This window comes from Sciurus vulgaris (assembly GCF_902686455.1).
Source record: "Sciurus vulgaris genome assembly, chromosome: 16".
Taxonomy (NCBI): Eukaryota; Metazoa; Chordata; class Mammalia; order Rodentia; family Sciuridae; genus Sciurus; species Sciurus vulgaris.
The window spans coordinates 31,143,312-31,163,745 of record NC_136477.1 but is presented as its reverse complement, the minus strand read 5'-3'; the positions used below and the strand labels follow the sequence as shown (position 1 = coordinate 31,163,745).

The 20,434-nt window shown below is 34.4% G+C and overlaps 1 protein-coding gene across 2 annotated transcripts in view; it reads left to right on the top strand.

Moving 5' to 3' along the window:
- The window catches only part of PDCD6IP (programmed cell death 6 interacting protein), a 69,376-nt gene that overhangs the window by 16,483 nt on the left and 32,459 nt on the right, over positions 1 to 20,434 (top strand). Inside the window, exons 4-9 of one of the 2 annotated variants that reach the window (XM_079114236.1) lie at positions 4,642 to 4,769; positions 6,792 to 6,945; positions 8,053 to 8,153; positions 10,420 to 10,536; positions 18,555 to 18,777; positions 20,163 to 20,286. In XM_079114236.1, coding sequence (XP_078970362.1) covers positions 4,642 to 4,769; positions 6,792 to 6,945; positions 8,053 to 8,153; positions 10,420 to 10,536; positions 18,555 to 18,777; positions 20,163 to 20,286 — 847 coding nt within the window. Of the gene's footprint in view, positions 1 to 4,641; positions 4,770 to 6,791; positions 6,946 to 8,052; positions 8,154 to 10,404; positions 10,537 to 18,554; positions 18,778 to 20,162; positions 20,287 to 20,434 lie in introns of both variants that reach the window. The other variant, XM_079114235.1, reaches the window with a different exon arrangement.

Genomic DNA, 20,434 nt, shown 5'->3' with positions numbered 1-20,434 from the left:
CTGTTTCAGATTTAGGTTCAGTGAACTGGCTCTGGCCGTGGCATGGGCTGGGCACCTGCCATCTCAGAGCGCCAGTGGGGTGGTCTCAAGATGGAGGGAAACTTGCCTTGGATAGTTGCTCCCTGGAGAAAAGCATGCCATTCTATCTGTGACAGTTTCCGGCCGCTGTCCACTGACTTCATTCTAAGCACAAGCTGTCTTCCAGGCATGAATACAGACTGTGTTGGTCCTGGCAAGTCTGATCAAGGGTTGGTTTTGGCTCTGCATCCCCCTGACTGCAGTGGCATGTGCTGCATGCTTCCTCACCTGCTCTAGATGGCGAACTGGCACTGCAAGGCTGCTGTGTTCCCAAAGGAGCAGCCAGTTTTGAACTTGCCTTGAGGCAGTGAGCACTCACACACAGAGTCCAGGGGTGACTTACCACTGAGTTACTCCCTCTTATTTTATTTTTTTGAGATAGGGTCTTGTTAAGTTGCAGAGCTGGCTTTGAACTTGGTAATCCTCCTACTTTATAGGAGGATCCAGTGTAGCTGAGATTAACAGGTGTGTGCCCCCTTGCCCAGCTGCTTTGTGTTTGTGTATGAGTTTTAGAGGTTTTAATTGCTTTTCCACTGCCACACATTCTGTGCTTTTATCATATTCCTCAAATTATCCAAAAGGTCCTAATTCTTTTTCCTATTTCTCTAGGGCTCCCTTTTTTTAAAAAAAAAAATTTATATATTTTTTGGTTGTTGATGGGCCTTTTTTTTTTAAACATTTGTTTAGTTGTCAGTGGACCTTATGTATATGTGGTGCCGAGAATTGAATCCAGTTCTTCACACATACTAAGCAAGTACTCTAACACTGAGCCACAACTCCAGCCTTGATGGACTTTTTTTTACTCATTTATTTATAAGTGGTGCTGATGATTGAACCCAGTGCTTCACACTGAACTCTAACCCCAGCTTCAGAGTTCCCTTTTCTTTCTTTCTTTCTTTTCCTTTTTTTTTTTTCGTTTTTGTTTTTTGGTACCAAGGATTGAACTCAGGGGTACTCAACCATTGAGCCACATCTCCAACCCTATTTTGCATCAGGGTCTTCCCTGAGTTGCTTAGAGCCTCGCCGTTGCTGAGTCTGACTTTGAACTCATTATCCTCATGCCTTGGCCTCCAGAGCCACTGGGATTATGGGTGTGTGCTGCCATACCCGGCTCAGGGTTCCCTTTTCTTAAGAGACTCTTTTCATGGCCTTTCTGTGTTTTGAATCTGGACAGTTGGTTCTCCAAAGCTGCAGCATAGTTGTCTTCCTGAACTATCACTACTCTCCTAGGTTAAAACCATTGTTTTCTGCATATTATGTCTTCCACTTTTGCTTGGATATATTCCTAAGTAACTTTCCAAGAAAAGGTCAACTTTCTGAATCTCTTCTTTTGGAAGATGTGTATATTCTATCATTACATGAATTTGGTTTGAAATTCTGGCACTTAGATGCTTAGGTAAAAACAGGTCATCCTTTATTTACTGTGTTTCACCTCATTCTTTACATCTGATTCATCAGCAAATGCTATCAGATTTTACTTTACATTCACTTCTTACCACTTCCATTGTTGCCATTCTGGCCTGAGCCACCTCTCAGCATTTCACTGCAGCAGTTATTCTCAGTGTGTTAAATTCCTGTGATCTGTTTTCCACATTGTGAACTGAGTGATTCTGTTAGAAACTGTCAACTTCCTACCTCACTCAGAAAAAAAACTTAAGGTTTTATATCATGAGTTTGCTCTTTTTTACCTCTTTTATGTCTTTGCTTATCATGTTGTTTCTTGTTCTCTCCACCCATACTGACCCCAATATATAGTAGTTAAATTAATTAGAGTTATATTTCTTTAGAACTTGATGGCATTGTTCCTTGCCTTTTGGCATCCAGAGTTGTTGATGAGAAGTTTTATAGGTGACATGTTTCTTTTCTTTTGGGAAGATTTTTACAATCTCCTTTTATCCTTTGTGTTTAGAAATCTCAAAATCTCGAAAGATAGATCCCATTTAAGTTTTGAGTGTGACACTTACTGTTGGTCCTTTTAGTTGAAATACAAATAACTCTCTTCAGCTCTGGGAAATTTTTTTATATTTCTTTAATCATTTTCCTTTTTATTCCCCCTCTCTTCTCTCTGGAATGCTTTATTAGTTTTATGTTGGTTGTTCTGAGTTATTCACTCATAATTCTTATATTCTAAATTTCTTTGATTTTCTGTTTTCTGGGGAACTCACTAGGTAATACTCTCTAATACTTTTACAAATGTTTAATCAAGTTTTTCATTTCTGGGCACATTTTATTAGTCACTAACTTTAAAAAGATCTTACTGGGTGTGGTGGTGCACATCTGTAATCCCAGCAGCTTGGGAGACTGAGGTGGGAAGATTGCAAGTTCAAAACCAGCCTTAGCAACTTAGTGAGGCCCTCCAGGCTGGGGATGTGGCTCAGTGGTTATGCACCCCTGGGTTCAATTCCAGGTTAACCCCCATCCCCAGTCCCCCCAAAATCTTGTTTTGTGGAAATTCTGTCTTTGGAACTCTTTAAGGATGTTAATTTCAGTCTTTGGAATATTACCTTCTATTACTAGAATTGCCTTTGTTTACTCTGGGCTCAGTTTTTCAGTTACCTTAATCATCTATTTCTCTGCAGTCTCTCATATTATTGTATTGTCATGTTCTACTAAATTTCATATACTTAAGACAGTAGGTTGGAGTAATTAGTATGTATGTCTGCTAAACTTTTCAGTGAGGAGTGTAGAATTGGTTTGGATGCAAGTTGAAAATTGGCCATTATTAAAAGAGTGGCTACCAAGATACTGTAACAAGAAGGGATTTATGATTACACTCTGTAGCATAAGTACACAACTGTACTGTTGTTTTGGTTCTTCTAGATGTTTTGTCCAGTGTTTTTTGTAAGGAGCCTGTTGATTATTTTGCCTGGCAGTCAATACTTGTCATATGATGCAAGACCTTGAATTATGCTGTTAATGAATTCTATAAGTCATAGAGAGCTATTGTAGATTCTTTTTTGTAAAAATTATTTTTGTGATAAAATACACATAATGTACCATCTAAACTACTTTAAAGTGTGTATTTAAGTGATATTAAGGATATTCACATTATTGTGTACCATCGCCACCTGCTTCTAGAACTTTTTCATCTTATAAACTGAAACTCTACGCATTAAATAATAACTTCCCATTCTTCCCAAACAGCTCCTGGCAATTACTGTTTTACTTTTCTGCTTTTGAATTTTACTACTCTAGGTACCTTATATAAGTAAAATCAAATGAAATTCATTATCCTAACCATTTATTAAGTGTACAGTTCAGTAGTGTTAGGTGTAGCTGCATTGTTGCGTAACAGATATTCAGAACCTTTTTATCTTGCAAATCTGAAATGGTGCAGACATTTAAACAGCAGCTCCCTATTTCTTCCCAGGTAACTATATCTACTTTCTGTTTCTGTGAATTGACTACTCTGAGAACCTCATGTAACTGGAGTCATACAATATTTGTCTTTTTGTGAGTGACTGATTTCACTTAGCATAATATCTTCCAGATTCATCTATTTTGTAGTATTCGATTTCTTATTTTAAATGTTGAATAATATTTAATTGCATATATATGCTGCATTTTGTTTGTCCATTCATCAGTCTATATACACTTGGGTTGCTTTTACCTTTTGGCTATGAACAAGGGTGTGCAAAATATCTGTTTGAGATTCTACTTTCAGTACTTTTGAGTATATACCTACAAATGGAATTTCTGGATCATATGGTAATTCTATTGAGATTTTTTTCTTTTTCTGGTATTGGGGATTGAACCCAGGGGCATTTTACCACTGAGCTACATCCTCAACCCTTTTTACTTTTCATTTTGAGACAGGGTTTTAAATTGCTGAGGTTGACTTCTATCTCATGATCCTCCTGCCTCAGATTCCTGAGTAGCTGGGGTTACTGGCATGCTTTACTGTGTCTGGCTTTAATTTTTTGAGGTACCACCATACTGTTTTCCATAGCAGCTGCAGCATTTTACATTCCCATCAGCAATCTATAAAGATTCCAGTTTCTGTACACTGAACACTTGTTATTTTCTGTTTTTTAAAAAAATAGTAGCTATGCTGATGGACAGGAGGTATTTAGGTTCTTGATCAGAGTTGCATTTCAGCCAAACGAATCTGCTGACCCTCTGAGAAATGTATTGGCATGAGGGAGTAAGGAATGGAAGGCCAGCTAAGAGGCACTTACATTGACTCAGGTTTGTAGTAATGAAGAACTGGTTTAAATGTGGTGGGAAGATAAAATTTTGAGAGAGGAAAGAAAAATAAAGAATTTGTTTGAATTTAAGAAATTAGGTGAGAAGTAACATTGAGAATGATTTTTACATTTTGAATGTATAATAAAAATGTGGAAGTAAAGAGAAGGAAAGAATAATTTATTGATCTTTTGAGTTTTTGATGATGGGAGTATTGTGGAAATAAATGCCTAGCAGGGCAGCTTGAAATAGGTTAGAAAACAGGTCTGTAATTTTTTTTGTGACAGCTGTTGGCATAGAGGTCATAGTATTTTGCTTTGAAATATTTATTTTCTTTAGAAAATAATAATATGATACATTTTTCTTAATTTTTTACAGCTCTTGCAAGCTTAGGATATGAAAAGAGCTGTGTGTTGTTCAATTGTGCAGCCTTAGCTAGCCAGATTGCAGCAGAACAGAACCTGGATAATGATGAAGGATTGAAAATCGCTGCTAAGCATTACCAGGTATGCAGAAAAGTAGTTACTACATAAAAGTTGCATTAAATTGAAAATAATTTACATTTGAATTTATAGATGTTTCTTTGTAAATACATGTTTTCTTGAAAAGTAATGTACTTTTTAAATGATTTGATTCTTATTACTGAAAATCTTAGTTTAACCATTATAGACCAGTTTTATTTTTCCTCACCATTGTATACCTAAGACCTAGCACAGTGCCTGGCACGTAATAGAGGCTCAGTAAATGTTGATTGAACAAAAGTGATTAAATGTGTGGGATGAAATCTCATACATTTGTGCTAAATCCCTTTTAAATAAGTGACTTCATTTAAAACTTCTGTACATTATTTTTATGTTTTCTTAGAGTGAAACACCTGCAATTTCACTGGTGTCACAAAAATTAACTTTTGGCAAGAAAATATAAGTTTAATTCTGAGACTTGTGGAGAGGTCATACTTAAATGTGGTCAGACATGTTTCTAAAATGGCTATATCTATATTTTAGGTAACAATCATTTACTAATATGGCATTTCATTTTGTGACAATTGTTTATTATTTTCTTGGTTTTCATTTTTTGTTTCCGTTAAAAGAACCATAAGTGATTAAGTGATATACATCGTCATGTTTTTATACTTTGTATTTATAACTTACAAAGTGTATTTATGTACTTTATTTGACTTTCAGATAAACCTGGTGATGCATGTCATGTAAAGTCATTCCCATTTTAGTAAAGATGAGACTAAGGATAGAAATATTAATAAAGTGGTCCATTTGAGCTTCAGGTGTTTTTATTACAAATTTCATAGAGTTGGAAATGATCCTTCCATTGTCTCCCCATGGAATTTGCTTCTCTCAGAGATGCTCGTAGTCTGATTTCTCCCATTGTTTAAGTTTAGGGGAGAGGCGAGGAATGCTAATCTGGGAATGTCAAAAAGAAAGTTTACTTTAAATAAACCACATGCACCAAATTGTGGCTTACTATACAGTTTTGGATAAGCATAGTTAGCAAACATAATGCACACACTTTTTTTAGGCCATAAATGGCAGAGATTTTAAAATATGAAAATGAAGTAATATTTAGTTTACTATTAACTAACCAAGTGAATTGGCATGTGAGATCTTGGAGGTCATTTTGAATTATTAGTGAATTATTATTGCACCCTGTGCACATGATGGAAAAAGAACTTAGCTTCTTGTCTAGGCCACTTGCTAGCCAGAAGCCATTATGTGCCATTATGTGTTCTTTCACCCTTATAGACCTCTGGTTTCTTAACTGTGTGCTTGAGAGAACTGATTCCTTGCTTTGGGAGTCTATAATTCTGTTCATTAAATAAGGCCAACTGATTAATCCTTGTAGCTATTCAATTTTTGTAATACTTTTTAATGTGATACTCATTTTAATACAGTTAACTTTGAGTTATCTTTGCGTAGCCTACATACCTAACCTACCTTTGATTTCTAGATTGACTGGCTCCTTTTTCTCACTATAATTTTTTTTTTTAAGCAAAGTTATTTTAGTATTAACCTCAACAAGATAGATTCAGTATAAAAATTTGAAAGGGGAACACCTCACTAGGGAGCTCTGAAAGCCAAACAAAAATGATTGACTTTGGATAGTAACGCTGTTCCTTATAGGACTAGACATATGTGGTGTTTCTGGAAAGATGAATTTGTTTGGGACCAAGAGAAGAGCATTTCAGTGCTGAGACATTTTAATAATGTTTTAGTCCCTCCTCCTTTTCTTAGGTAGTTTTAAAGAAGTATATCTAAAAGTAAGCTTAATCAGTTTTTGCCACTAATTTACTTTGTTTTTCCTTGGAATTTACTTTTAATTTTTGTTAAATTATTTGTTACTCTGTAGTTTTGGAAATACACCTATATTGTCTGTAGGTCAGAAGTTTTAGATCAGTCTTGCTCAGTATAGTAAATGTTTACTGAGTTAACATTTTGGAATATGTTTTGTGTTTAACAGTAGAAAATTACATTTTCTATGGGTTTTAAGGAAATTTATTCTCCTTCCCTATCTAGTTTGCTAGTGGTGCCTTTTTACATATTAAAGAGACGGTTTTATCTGCCTTAAATCGAGAGCCCACCGTGGACATATCTCCAGATACTGTTGGGACCCTCAGTCTTATTATGCTGGCACAAGCCCAAGAAGTTTTTTTTTTAAAAGCTACAAGAGGTAATTGCAAATTTTCCTTCATTTCGTTGCATGTGAAAAGAAGTGATAGGCTTTCAAATTAATAAGGTGATTAGAATATGTTTTGTATAGGCTTTCCTTTTTGAACTTGATGCATGGATTATTAAAATTTTCAGCTCTTCCTGTTTGGAACTTGTACTACAAGAGTGTAGGCTGTGTTCGAAGACTTACAAAATAGATAGTTAGCTATTATGTTAAAACACTGAATTCTGGAGTAATTCATATGTTGGTAATGTGTCATTCATTAGCAAATGTTTTTTCGGTACCTGTTGTGTGCCATGCATTGTCCTAATCTCTAGATTATTAGAAGAAAAATAAGACTTTTTGTAGGAATCTTACATTTTAGTGTGGGGGAGATGATAGAAATTAAGTAGCCAAGGTAATTTCAGAGATGCTTTATGTGAAGAAAATAAAAATGGATGATGTGATAGTGGCAGGTGGCCTGACTCTGGGATAGGGATGTAAGGCAAGTCATGCTAATTTTAAGTCCATTCATCAAGATCAAGAAGGGTATCTTTGAGGAGGTCCTGTTTAAACTGGACTTAGTAACAAGAAAGAGCCATTTAGGCGAAGTCCTTTGTGAATAAAGGAAAAAGAATAATTCTTGTAAGGCATATATATTTGGTATGAGAGATTGGGTTAAATATTTAAGTGCAGAGAAATCGAAAATGAGAGCAGTCATCATGTGGAAGAGAGATGAACTAGAATAATTTCCTTTTAAAATAATAGCTTATTTTGAGATAGAATTCATATATTCCAAAATTTACCCTTTTGATCTTTACAGTTAAGTGTTTTTTAGTATATTCATATATTATTGGAACTGTGACACTATTTTATTTTAATTGTTATCACCCCTGAAAAGAAACTCTGAACACTCCTTTTTTCCCCTCTTCTCCAGTTGCTGGCAATCATTAAACTGTTTTCAGTGTCTTTGGATTTCCCTATGGAATAATTAAGTTTTATGCAGAAGATTTAATTTCATCAATGAGGATTTTTTGGATATATGTATATATAAACTCGATACTGAGTTATCTATCAGATTCTCTCATTTATTGTAATTCTAACTGTCAGTTTAATATTTTATTCCAGATAAAATGAAAGATGCCATCATAGCTAAATTGGCTAATCAGGCTGCAGATTATTTTGGTGATGCTTTCAAACAGTGTCAGTACAAAGATACTCTCCCCAAGGTCAGTTACTGTTTTTATAAACACTTGGTTATTTTGCATGTGGAAATATTTTTGTGTATAAGAAGCAAGTTGAAAATTATGTATTATAAAGAAATGTGAAATTTTAATAGGAGCATTTGAAGACTGTATTTATAGAATTTTTTTTGAATTTAAGATGCATGAATAATTTTATACTTAGAGGATGCCTTTTTCTTTATTCTTTACTGAACTTGTTTTTCTAAGCTAAATCTCTGGAAAACTTTGGCCATCTATCTTCAGTGATTTTTATCAACTCAAAGCATTGTATCATTCTGAATCATTTGGTGATTTGGTGCTAGCATGAATATTTGAGCATGTTGATTATTCACATTTTTAATTATTGTCCTATTTTCTTAGAGATGAGTCTTAAAGCGCAAAAACAGACAAAAAAGGAAAAGAAAACATAGCAAATTCATCTGATACTTTGATTAGAATTAAGTTTTGCCAGCAGGTATAGAAAATTGGGCTGCTAATGGACAGCTAAGGAAAAGCAACCATCTTAAACCACATAACACAGGAAGTATTATGTTTTAATGTAAACTTTTCTGAAATGGCAATTGAAAAGACTGTTCAGAGATGATCATTTGTAAATGATAAAGCTGATAATTAGACTAATAGAGTGTTGGACTAGTTAAAAAAGAAAACGTAAAAATTGAATTATATGTTTCAACTACTTCAGAAATGTTCAAGGATTAGTTTCATCTCGTAGCAGATGATATTGTTACATGAATTTTTTGTATGGAGTTTATGAATTTTTAAGTCATATTCAGGCATCTTTGTAAATTATATTGTAGAGAGCTTCAGGGTAAGCTTAAAATTCACATAAGTATATCAACAGTACCCAGTAGTCAGAAAACAAATAATAAGAAATTAAGGTGAAGATTCCTGGGAATTTAAAATACACCAAGAGCTTAGTAGAAATTTGCCCAGGACTCTTATGTATTAGTAGCTATACTCTTAAAAAGAGAATTGGGATCTCCTCTCACCTTTTTTTCATCTGAAAGACCTCATGTTCAGCTGCACAGTGTACCGTTACATCCTGTTGGGCCATTAGTTCAGTCCTGTCACGGAAAGAAGAATGTCACCTACAAAGACTTGGAAACTACTTCTGCAGCATTCCTGGTATTCCTTGAAAATCTCCTGTTTAAGTACCAAGTTGTCCAGCCTTACCTTGAGTACTGACTGGCATGAATGCAGTTTGAGATTTAGATGTCTTTACTTTTTACTAATAAATAAAGCTCATAAGGTATTTTCACATTCTAGTTATAAAACTGGAATATCTGCAAGTAGTGATCCAGGAAGCTAGGAAATTATTCACTGGGAGACAGGAAAACATTCAAGGTAGTAATTCAGTTTTTGATTCTCTTATATTTTTGTCTAGACAGTGATTGTCTAGTATATTTCTTGGATTTTTTTTTATCTTGTGTACTTCCGAAAAGCAGTGAGGTTGCAAGTTAGGGTTTGGTGTTTTGGAAGAGCCTCTACCAATATTATGGCTTTTCTGGTTCATGTATATATATTTAGATTTTTAAAAATTAATTTTGACTGGAGTTATTTTAAAAAGTGGCAAAAATAACACTTTATCATCAGTCATTAACAGTGTATTTTTATGTTCGTGATGTGTTTTTGAGTATATGGTCTTGAAATGTTAGTGTTTATGTACTACTAAATCATTTTATATGTCTAAAATAATCTATTAAGAAGTCTTCAGCATATGAATTTAAGTGAGAACTTACTTTACTGTCTTTTGTCTTTTAAACATGATGAAACAGTCAGCTATAGAACAGTTTCATTAGTATATGTGAGTAATGGTGATTTAGTCAACCCCGAGGGCTGGGTAAGGGCTTATGAGAAAGCTTCTAAAGCCCTGTGCTTGGTATTCTTCTGTTACTATACATTCTACTTCTTTTTCTAATGCATGCTGTCCTTTCTTCTTTGTAAACAAAATGCTGACTTCATGGCTCAAAGAAAATTGTAAAAATCTAAATTGGCTTCAGTTAACGTTAAAAAAAAAAAAAAAAAAGAACCAACCTTAATTTTAATTGGAAGAAAAAATTGAATTTGTAGCCTTCAGTCCTTGAAAATTCATGTGGTCTTCTCTGTTTATACCTAATGACTAACCTATCTCTAAACCATTAATGGGGTGATTCTAATTTCTGTCTCCTTTTCCTTTTTCTTCCTGCATCCCATGTTGTCTGTGATGGTTTGTTTGGTTGGACTCTCCCCTGGTCAGTATTTTTATTTCCAGGAGGTGTTCCCTGTCTTGGCTGCAAAGCACTGTATCATGCAGGCCAACGCTGAGTACCACCAGTCTATCCTGGCTAAACAGCAGAAGAAATTTGGGGAAGAGATTGCACGGTTACAGGTGAGTTTCTTCTTGGTGATAGATATACTTGATTTTCCTTTTTTTCCCCCCTAGTGAGATCCCCAGGTTTACTTATAAAATTTTTCCTTTTTATTGCCTCTTATCAACAGAGATAGCGATTGTTTTTATCTTTAGGCTTTACGTACTGTATGTTTTTTGATGTAGTCAAAATGTTTTTTGCATGTCATATTTTACCTAAAAAATTCATACGAAGTTTGCATTCAGTTCTCTTAGTTACCCATATTTATTTTAGTGTAAAAATAGTCTAAATTGAATATAATGCTTCAGGAAGATGTGTAGTACCTAACTTGTGGCCTAGCCTTCGCCAAAATGGAGCATGTAATTCCACAGCTTGAGAAGAACTGTGGTTATGCACCCACATACAAATCTTGTAAACAGCAGAGTACCTTCTAGGCAATTGTATCCATAGTGTTGGTGTTGAGATTGCCAGAGACTTGCAGTGACATCTAGGACAACTTTGTAACAAGGGCAAGCGCTATATAAATTAATTGTTTATGTTTTGTGTATTTGTAAATGGAAAATAGAGGATTGTTAGGGAAATTTAATTATGGATTAGATATTAGAAGATGCTGTGGAATTGTTCTTTAGGAAGTTCAGATTAGTCTTTTAGAAGATGAACCCATACTGATAAAACCAGTGTAAGAATTTTTGATAGAACCAAGATTTTCAAATATGTCTGATTTGTTTAGGGATTCACTTTGATTGTAATAATAATTTTTTATGTAAAAATGCTTCTGAGTAAGGAATTTCTGTGGGAAGGATTTTCTTCCCCTAAGGCTAGCATATTTAAATTATTAGAAGTAAGTTTAATTTCTTTTTTTCTGGGAATTCTGGGATTATTAAATTTAAAGGATTTAGTTTCTACAAATCAGAGAAGAATGTGTTTTGAAATTGTAACCTAATTTTTAAATACTGTAAAAAGGAAAATTTCAAATTTATACAATGAGGTAAAATACATTTCTCAGGTGTAGACACAGAGTTTATAACTTAAGTTTTACAGTTTTCGTCATAGGTTAAATGTTAATACAATGTGAACAAGAGTTAACAGTTCCAGGAATAAAGGCAGTCCCTTATTCTAGTAGGCATGAAATATTTAAAAAAATCAATTCGAGCTCACAAATAGGGAAACAGAAAAAAGGTGAGCAACAAACCATATTCTCTGTATCTTCTTACTTTGTAGAGTACCACATGATCCTGACAGATCATTAGATGGTTACACCATTAAACCAAGTTTCTAGTCATTACTACTAACAAAACAGAAACAAAAACAAAGCCACAGTCAGGAAAATCAAAACAAAAATTAAAGTGGTAGTAAAGATAAAATTGCTGTTTGAAATTACTTCTGGAACCCAGAATGGTTGTACTTGGGTTTAATACAGCTCACAAATTGTATGTACCTCATGGACATTGCAGTTTATTTGGCATTATTTTTCGGTAGGTCCTCTTGCTTGGTAGATTTTTCAAACCGCAATGTACAACTTTTAAAAAGATATAAAAACATATATTCCTTGAGATTGATTACATGTCAGATTTATTTAACTCATTAATGAGGGATTCAGGAAGATGAGAAATTGATTTCATATAGACAATATTTTTTTATTAGTTAAAATAATAAATTATAGATATTAAGGAGATTGTCCTTATTGGGTGATCTATGCTGAGATATTTAGGGATGATGGGTCCTGACATCTGAACTTTAGTTTCAAATGACTGCAGAAAAAGAAAAAAGTTCGTGAATCTGCATCTACATATGGGAAGGTGAGGGATTAAGCAAATATGGCAAAATGGTAACAATATCTGAACCTAAAGGACATATCATTATTCATTATTCTGTTCATTCAATATTTTATGGACTTGACATTGTTCAAAATAAAAATTGGGAAAAATAGGTATATATAAAGGCTTCAACCCCTGCCCTCTTCCTTTGTCCTGTTCCCTTTTTTACCACTACCCCTTGGGTAATTTTCATTAGTTTCATATTTAATCTTTTCAGTATTTTTGTTTGAAGTAGAAGGAAAATACATAGACAAACATAATATATGTTCCTAGCTCTCTTTATTCTTAGCCAAGAGGTAACATATGCTACATATAGCATTGTCTATCTTGCTTTTCTTACATAACTATATATTCTGACAATCTCTCCATTTTAATGCAGCAATAGAAAGACAGCTCTCTTTTTCTTTAGAGCTGCATTATACTTCATTGTAGAAACCACAGTTTATTGCTGACTCCTAGAGCTGGACACTTGTGTGTTTCCAAGATTCACATGATAAACAGTACTGTAGTGAATAATCCTGTACACAAGGCTGGGGTTGTGGCTCAGTGGTAGAACATATGCCTAGAATGTGTGAGGCACTGGGTTTGATTCTCAGCACCACATAAAAAAATAAATAAAATATTTAAAAAATAACAATCCTGTATACAAGGTATTTTGTACTAAAGCAAGTGTCTTAGCTTGGGTTGCTGTACCAAAATGTCATGTATTAGGTGACATAAACAATAGAAATACATGTTTCAGTACTGGAGATGAAAATCCAAAGTCAGGTTACCAACATCGAGTTCTGTTGAGGTTCGCAGCCTGCCTTCTTGCTGTATTTTCACCCGATGAAGAAAGGGAACAAGATTTCTGACATCTCTTCTTATATGAATTAGTATTTCATGTGAAGGTCCCACTTTCATGACCTCATGTAGTTGTCGCTCAAAGGCCCTATTTACAAATAGTGTTACATTAGAGGTGGGGCCTTGAACATAGGAATTTTGGGTAACAGTTCAGTCTATAGCAGCAGGTATGTGTTAAATTCCGAGGAATGGGATTGTTGATATCAAAGTGCAAATACATCTGTAATATATCTGAAATATGTTGTATGTTAAATTCAAATCATTGATTCACTGGTGTTTATCCTGATGTATGATATATGAATCCTATCTTTCTCTTTTTATTAATGGCTACCTAGTCCTCAAATCATTTATTATAGTGACTTCCTTTACCTCATTGATGTGAGATTCTCACATTATCACATCTTAGATTTACCATATACATTTAGGTTTATTTCTGAACTTTTCATTGTTTCATTGATTCTACCATTTAAATTATTTATATTTAAAATCTTATTGTGTATTAGGTATTATCATTTTTCATTTTCTGAAATTTCCTGTTCTTGTTGCCTGAATTTTTTGGAATTATTTGTGCTTTTTTTAAAAAAAAAAAATTAAAAAAAAATATTTTTTAGTTGTAGATAAACACAATTCCTTTATTTTATTTATTCATTTTTATGTGGTGCTGACAATCGAACCCAGTGCCTCACACATGCTAGGCAAGTGTTCTACCACTGAGCCACAACCCAGCCCATTATTTGTGCTTTTTTATGTAAATTTATTTATTGTGGAAAATTTCAAACATAAAAGTATAAACCATCAAATATCCTTTACCTTGCTTCAATAACTGTCAGTGTTTGCTATTTTGTGTTTCATTTATTTCATCTCCCCACTCTTATCTTCTTCTTGGGATATTTTTAGCTATGTCACATAATATTACCTGTAAGTACTGTAGTATGTATCTGTAATAGATGAAGATCACAAAAATTGAAATCATAGTATGATGACATTATCTAGCAAAATTAAAGATGTCATGGAAGAAGAGGTGTTTCTGAAGTGGGGTCCATTGAGTTCTCTGAGAGAAGGGGGAATTTGACTCAGGACCATCAGGATTCTTGGCATACGTAGCAGAAAAGAATTTCAGAATGTGTCAGTCAGAGACATAGAGGTTTATTTAGGAAGCAAATACATATTCAAGGAAGAATGGAGGCAGTCTTAAGAGAGGAATATGCATTCAAGGGAGAATGTAGGCCATCTTGAGAGTAAGAGACATAGTTTGGGGGTTCCTGGCTCTTTTAAAGGAAACTTGATGAGGGTTAGATAGGTAGGTATGTAGGAATGGTATCAGTCCAGTGATCACAAGATGAACTGGTGGTCTGGTTACTTTATCCTTATGCTTATGTGGTCTTCATTATCTGATCAGTAGATGGAGGTGGAGAGTCCTTAAATTATAGGTTCCTGAAGGTAATCATCTCTCTTTGCTTAATTGATTTATTTGGAAATTAATTAACAGTGTGCAGGTAGAATTACAGATTTCCCATGAATTTTCGGAGTATCAGGCCTGCAAAGGAGTGACTTGCCTGGAACTTTTGAATTAAAATTTTATTTCCTTTTCTTTTCTTTATGTCTCCTTTTTACCTATTTTTATTCTGTTTTACCTCAATGTTAATATATTAATAATGTTCACAATTCAGTATTATTCTAACCTAGTTTAGTGTTCCTTGGATGTTTTTCTTAGGGGGGGTCTTGGTTTGTTCAAATCAAGATCCATACAGGGTTCTCAGGTTGCATTTGATTGCTGTGTTTCTTAGATCTAATTTGTAGTAGCTTTCTTCTCTCAACTGCATGTTGATTTTTTTTTTTTTTTAACTTGTTCTTGTTCTGCTCTTTTTTTTTTTTTGGACCAGCGATTGAACCTGGGGGCATTTACCATTGAGCCACATCCCCAGCCCTGTTTGTTTGTTCTGTTTGTTTATTTTTGATAATAGGGATTGAACCTAGGGGTACTTAACCACCAAGCCACATCCCCATCTCTCTTTTATATTTTATTTGGAGACAGGGTCTCACTGAGATGCTTAGGGCCTTGTTAGTTTGCTGAGGCTGACTTTAAATTCTGGATCCTCCTGCCTCAGCTACTGGAATAACAGGCTTGTGTCCCTGTGCTTAGCCTTGTGTGTTTATTGTGATTTCTGTAATGTCTGTTCTGCCTTTTGCTCCTTGTGTGAATGTTTTTAGTCTTTCTTTCTTAAAGAAATTTATATTTTTGTTCACTTCCTTTCCTGATTTCTGTCAGTTCCCATTTCACATTCTCTTACTATCACCCACTGTTGTCTGGGTCATCTGGTTCTGTGTTCATACTTTGTGTTCTTTTAGTAGTATGATTGCATCCTTAAGTACTTAAGTCTATTTTAATTTCTTAGCACTTGTGGCAATGTTTGGTGAATTTTCATTATGTGTTAGAAAATTATACTTTTCATGTTCATCCTTTTCTGTGTATGGTTTCTTTGTGTTGAGATAGGTGAGTTACCTTTGTGTGTGAAGTATACTGATTTTACAGGAGGTTCCTGGGTTGGGAATGGACCTGGGTATCTTCCAGGCATCATTGTGGAAGAACTCTCTGGAGCCCTGCTTCTCTGGTCCTAAAAACCTGGCCTGTTCTTGGAAAGATCCTATTATATACAGTGCTTCCTACTGCTTTTCAATTTGATGCATCTACTTTTAGAGTTTGTATTTTGTTGGCGTTTTCTCAGTCCCACTGCCTTTTCTTCTCCCTTCCCCCCTTTTAAGTCTTTCCTATTTTCTACTTTCTGTACAACCTGTTCTTTCAATGAATCTACCTCTGGCTCCTAGCAGCTCTCTTGGGTTGATGTTCCTCAGCATCCCATTTTTTCTGTGGCTTTCTGGTTGCTTTTTCATAAGCTGGCAGTTTTCTTCTTCTCAAAGTTTTCAGTTTTGATTAAAGTAATTTGTACTCAGAGTGGTCCCCTTAGCCCTCTCTTTCCCCCTGTGTATTCAGCATGCCTTAAGGTTCTAGTCCCAGTTTGTTATTTGAAGGGAAACATGCGACTAGTTTACAAACAAATTTGATTTGCAAATTTAAAAAGTGATTAAAATGTGTGCATTTTCCTGCATCTCAGTTTATACCGAAGATACAGATTTTATTTGGTTTTAATTTTTTCCTTACTGTTTCATATTGATCTTACGTATGTCCAAAATTTGTTACTGTATATTTTGTATTTTGTTGCTAGTGGCAGTGGATTTATTTCCTCTGCTCTCTCTTCAAATTGGTGATTGTTTATGTATATTAGTTATATTGATTTTGTATCTAAGCTAACTTTCTCATTATTTAGAGTAGTTCAGTTGATTTTTTTTTTATAAGTCACCTGTAACTAATACATAATTTTTCCTTTTCTAAATTTTGTACCTCTGATTACACTCTTTTGTTTTGACATGTCTGTGATTTTGATGATACTGGTAATCTTCATTTGCTCTAGGAATCTTATATTTTTCTGCTAAGCATAATACCAACTTTGGGGTTAAGATTTTAATCATGTTAAGGAACTATACATTTCTATTTTACTAGGATAAAAAAACAAGAATAAGCTAGTCATCTTTCTGTTCCTCAGCTTATAAACAGAAAGGGTTTACTTTGGTTTACAGTTTTGGAGGTTTTAGCACATGATTTGTGGGCCTGTTGGTTTTGGGTTTGTAATGAGGCAGCATATCATGGTTGGCAGCACATGGCGAAAACCTTTGACTGGGATGTGAGTAGAGGAAGAGGAAGGGGGTCTACATTTCATTGTTCCCTTCAAAGACATGCCTCCAATGACTGGAAGACCTCCCACTTTACTTCTTAAAGTTTCTACTACTGCCCAGAAGGATCATGGTCTGGGGATCAAGCCTTTAACACATGGGACTTTAGGGGACACTTACCAAATCATAGCAAATATTAAATATATGCAAACACTTTTTTCAACATCCTATGGAGATATTTGATTTTTAAATTTATTGTTTTGGAGAATGGCATACGTAGATTTGCTAATATGAAGTCCACTAGTCCATTTTTGTGTTCTTGTGATTTTGGCATTTGAGATTTTAGACTTGCTCTGTCTGTCTGATCATTTTGCATAGCTGTGTTTATGTGTTAAAGTATTATATATTCTTTGATTAGGAGCCCAAGGTACTCCATGTCTGGGAAATCAAACTCATTAATTGTGTTATTCAACTCTTGTATGATCTTAAAGATTTTTTTATTTACTTGATCCAGTTGTTGTGAGAGAGGGGTTTAGAATTTTACTTTGATATGGGTAGATCTAGCAATGTCTTGTTATAATTACTAATGTAGTGCCAGGTGCTGTGGTGCAGCCCTGTGATCTAAGCAACTTGGGAGACTGAGACAGGAGGATTGTAAGTTTGAGGCCAGCCTCAGCAGCTTAGCAGGAACCTCACAAACTTAGTGAGACCCTGTCTCAAAATAAAGAAACAAACAGCTAAATAAAAATTAGAAAGGGATGGTGATGTAGCTCAGTGGTAAACTTAAATCTCCTGGTACCAAGAAAAAAAAAAATTGCTTATGTAGTGAGAGGTACATGTAAAATTAAGAGGTTTTGCGTATTTCTGGTAAATTGGCCAATATTGCAGTGTGCTAAATTTATCTGTTTTTGACTTTCCTGTCTATTTTATCTGACATTGCTGTATTTTTGCCTCCTAAATAATGTAGTTTGAGCCTTAAATTTGTGTGAAACATTTATTCCCCTTAAAAAAAAAGTCCAAATCTTTTTAAAAAATTTTTTTCTTATTGATGTTGAAATGACATGCTACTTTTTTGACTTCCTGTGTTGCTGTTTAATTTTTTTCTGAATCCACCCTTTCACTCAGAGTTCCTTTCCTCATGTGAGGGTGTGAAGGAGGTAAATCTCAGACTTGTATAGTTTCAAGACTCATGTCTTAGATCTCTGTGAGGGCTATTAGTACAATTTACATGTTAATTCTTTTGGTTCATAGACACAGTTTTATAGCCAACCTTTCTCAATGTCAGTTACTCTTGATTGGCCTTTAGATTTCTTTTACCTTGGTAATTTACCCATGTGTGTAAAGGGATGTTTACTGTGTATTATTCTTCAGTTTTGGGGTATTTTGTGGTGGGAGAATTTCCAGGTTATTCTGTCACCCACAATGCTGGAAATGCAAAGTCCTCAAATTGAAATTTTTATTTTAAACTAATGCAAGGCATGATAATGATCAAATTGTTATATTGTGTGCATTTATGAATATGTAACAATGAATCCCACCATTAAGTGCAGTTAAAAGGAACCAGTGGAAAAAATTGAAAAAAAATAAACCAATGCTAGATATAGAAAATGTTCCTCTTTTTTTTGTTTTTTTGTTATTTTTCTTTTCAGCATGCAGCAGAATTGATTAAGACAGTGGCATCTCGCTATGATGAATATGTCAACGTAAAGGATTTTTCTGACAAAATTAGCCGTGCCCTTACTGCAGCAAAGAAGGATAATGACTTCATTTATCATGATCGTGTTCCAGACCTTAAAGATCTAGATCCTATTGGCAAAGCCACGCTTGTGAAATCTACCCCAGTCAATGTACCCATCAGCCAGAAGTTTACTGGTATGTTTGATACTCATGTGCACGTTAATCTTATACTCATCTTTTCTCCAGTTTAATGTTTAGCTAAAAATCATACAATTGCTGTAGTATTTTGATATAATTTGCATGCATATTGTTCAAAATGAATGTGAGAATAAAAATTGTTTTGTATCTCTAGTGATTTTTTTTTCCCTGGGCAGTGCTGGAGATTGAACCCAGGGGAGCTCTTCTACCACTGAGCTCTGTCCCCAGCCCTTTTCAGTTTTCATTTTGAGACAGGGTTTTGGTAAGTTGCTGAGGCTGGCCTCAAACTTGTGATCCTCCTGCTTCAGCCCCCCTGTTGCTGGAATTACAGGTGTGCTCTACTGTGCCTAACTTTTGTGGCATTTGGCATTTTTAAGATGGAAAATAAATGTTAAAGCATACATAAAATTTACAACAGGGTCAGAAAGCTTGAAACTGTGTTTAAATGATTAAGATTTTAAACAAGCACTTAAAAATTAAACAGATAAAATATATATATATATATTTATCCAGGGACTCACACATGCTAGGCAAATGCTCTACTACTGAAGTGCATCCCCAGCAAACATTTTATTTCTTAAAATGTAGACTCCCAGAGTCATATTTGTATTAGATAAATAAATGTTATAATATCCTTGTTTATCATAAGTATATGTAATGTGTACAGTATTTAATGAATCTAGTTGAGATCCCAGGGATAATATTCTAAGTTCCTGAGAAAGAGTTACTGTTTTAGCAAACATAGAGTATTTACAATATTTACCTTGTGCCATGGACTCCAGGAGTTTATAAATATGAGCTCATTTATTTCTCACAACAGTCCCATGAGACAGGTACTATTTAAATCTCTATTGTACCAATGATGATACTGATGCAGAGAGTGTTCATTTCCCCAAGGTCATATGTCTAGGAAGTCATGGAACTGGAAATTGAACCTGGCACTGTGGCTGGCTCAATTTAATCAATAAATGAGCAGTATTAACCAAAGATCTTTCATACTAATAACAAACGCATCTCAAAAGTTACAGGAAATAGAGTTCAAGAAGGAAAGCTTTCTGGGTTAGGGATGTAACTCAGTGATAAAGTGCTTACCTAGCATGTGTGAGGCCTGGAGTTTGATCTCTAGCAACATAAAAAAAAAGAGAGAAAGCTTTCATTATTGCCACTAATCTTGAATATAGTGATCTAAAAATTCTTGTCATTGTATTTCTAGTATTTATTTACTTATTTAACCACTGAGCTACATCTATGACCCATGTTTTAGTTTTGAACTTTAAATGTTTACATACTATGTGAATATTGGAAAGAAGTTATGAACAGTCACTTCTAAAGTTTGAATTTTTGTCTTAAAATTTTGTTGAAATATCCTTTTCTAATTTTAGATCTGTTTGAGAAGATGGTTCCTGTGTCAGTGCAGCAGTCTTTGGCTGCTTTTAATCAGAGGAAAGCTGATTTAGTTAACAGGTCAATTGCTCAAATGAGAGAAGCCACCACTTTGGCAAATGGGTAGGTAGAGCTTAACTTTTATAAATTAGCCTCTAAAGTTTTAAAGTTTTCTGTGGTATTTCTTTGAATAAATAGTTTATGAAGTTTTAGTTTTCTGAACTTGGAGCAAAATGTCAAGTATATGTGATTCAGCAGATATAGATAGTGT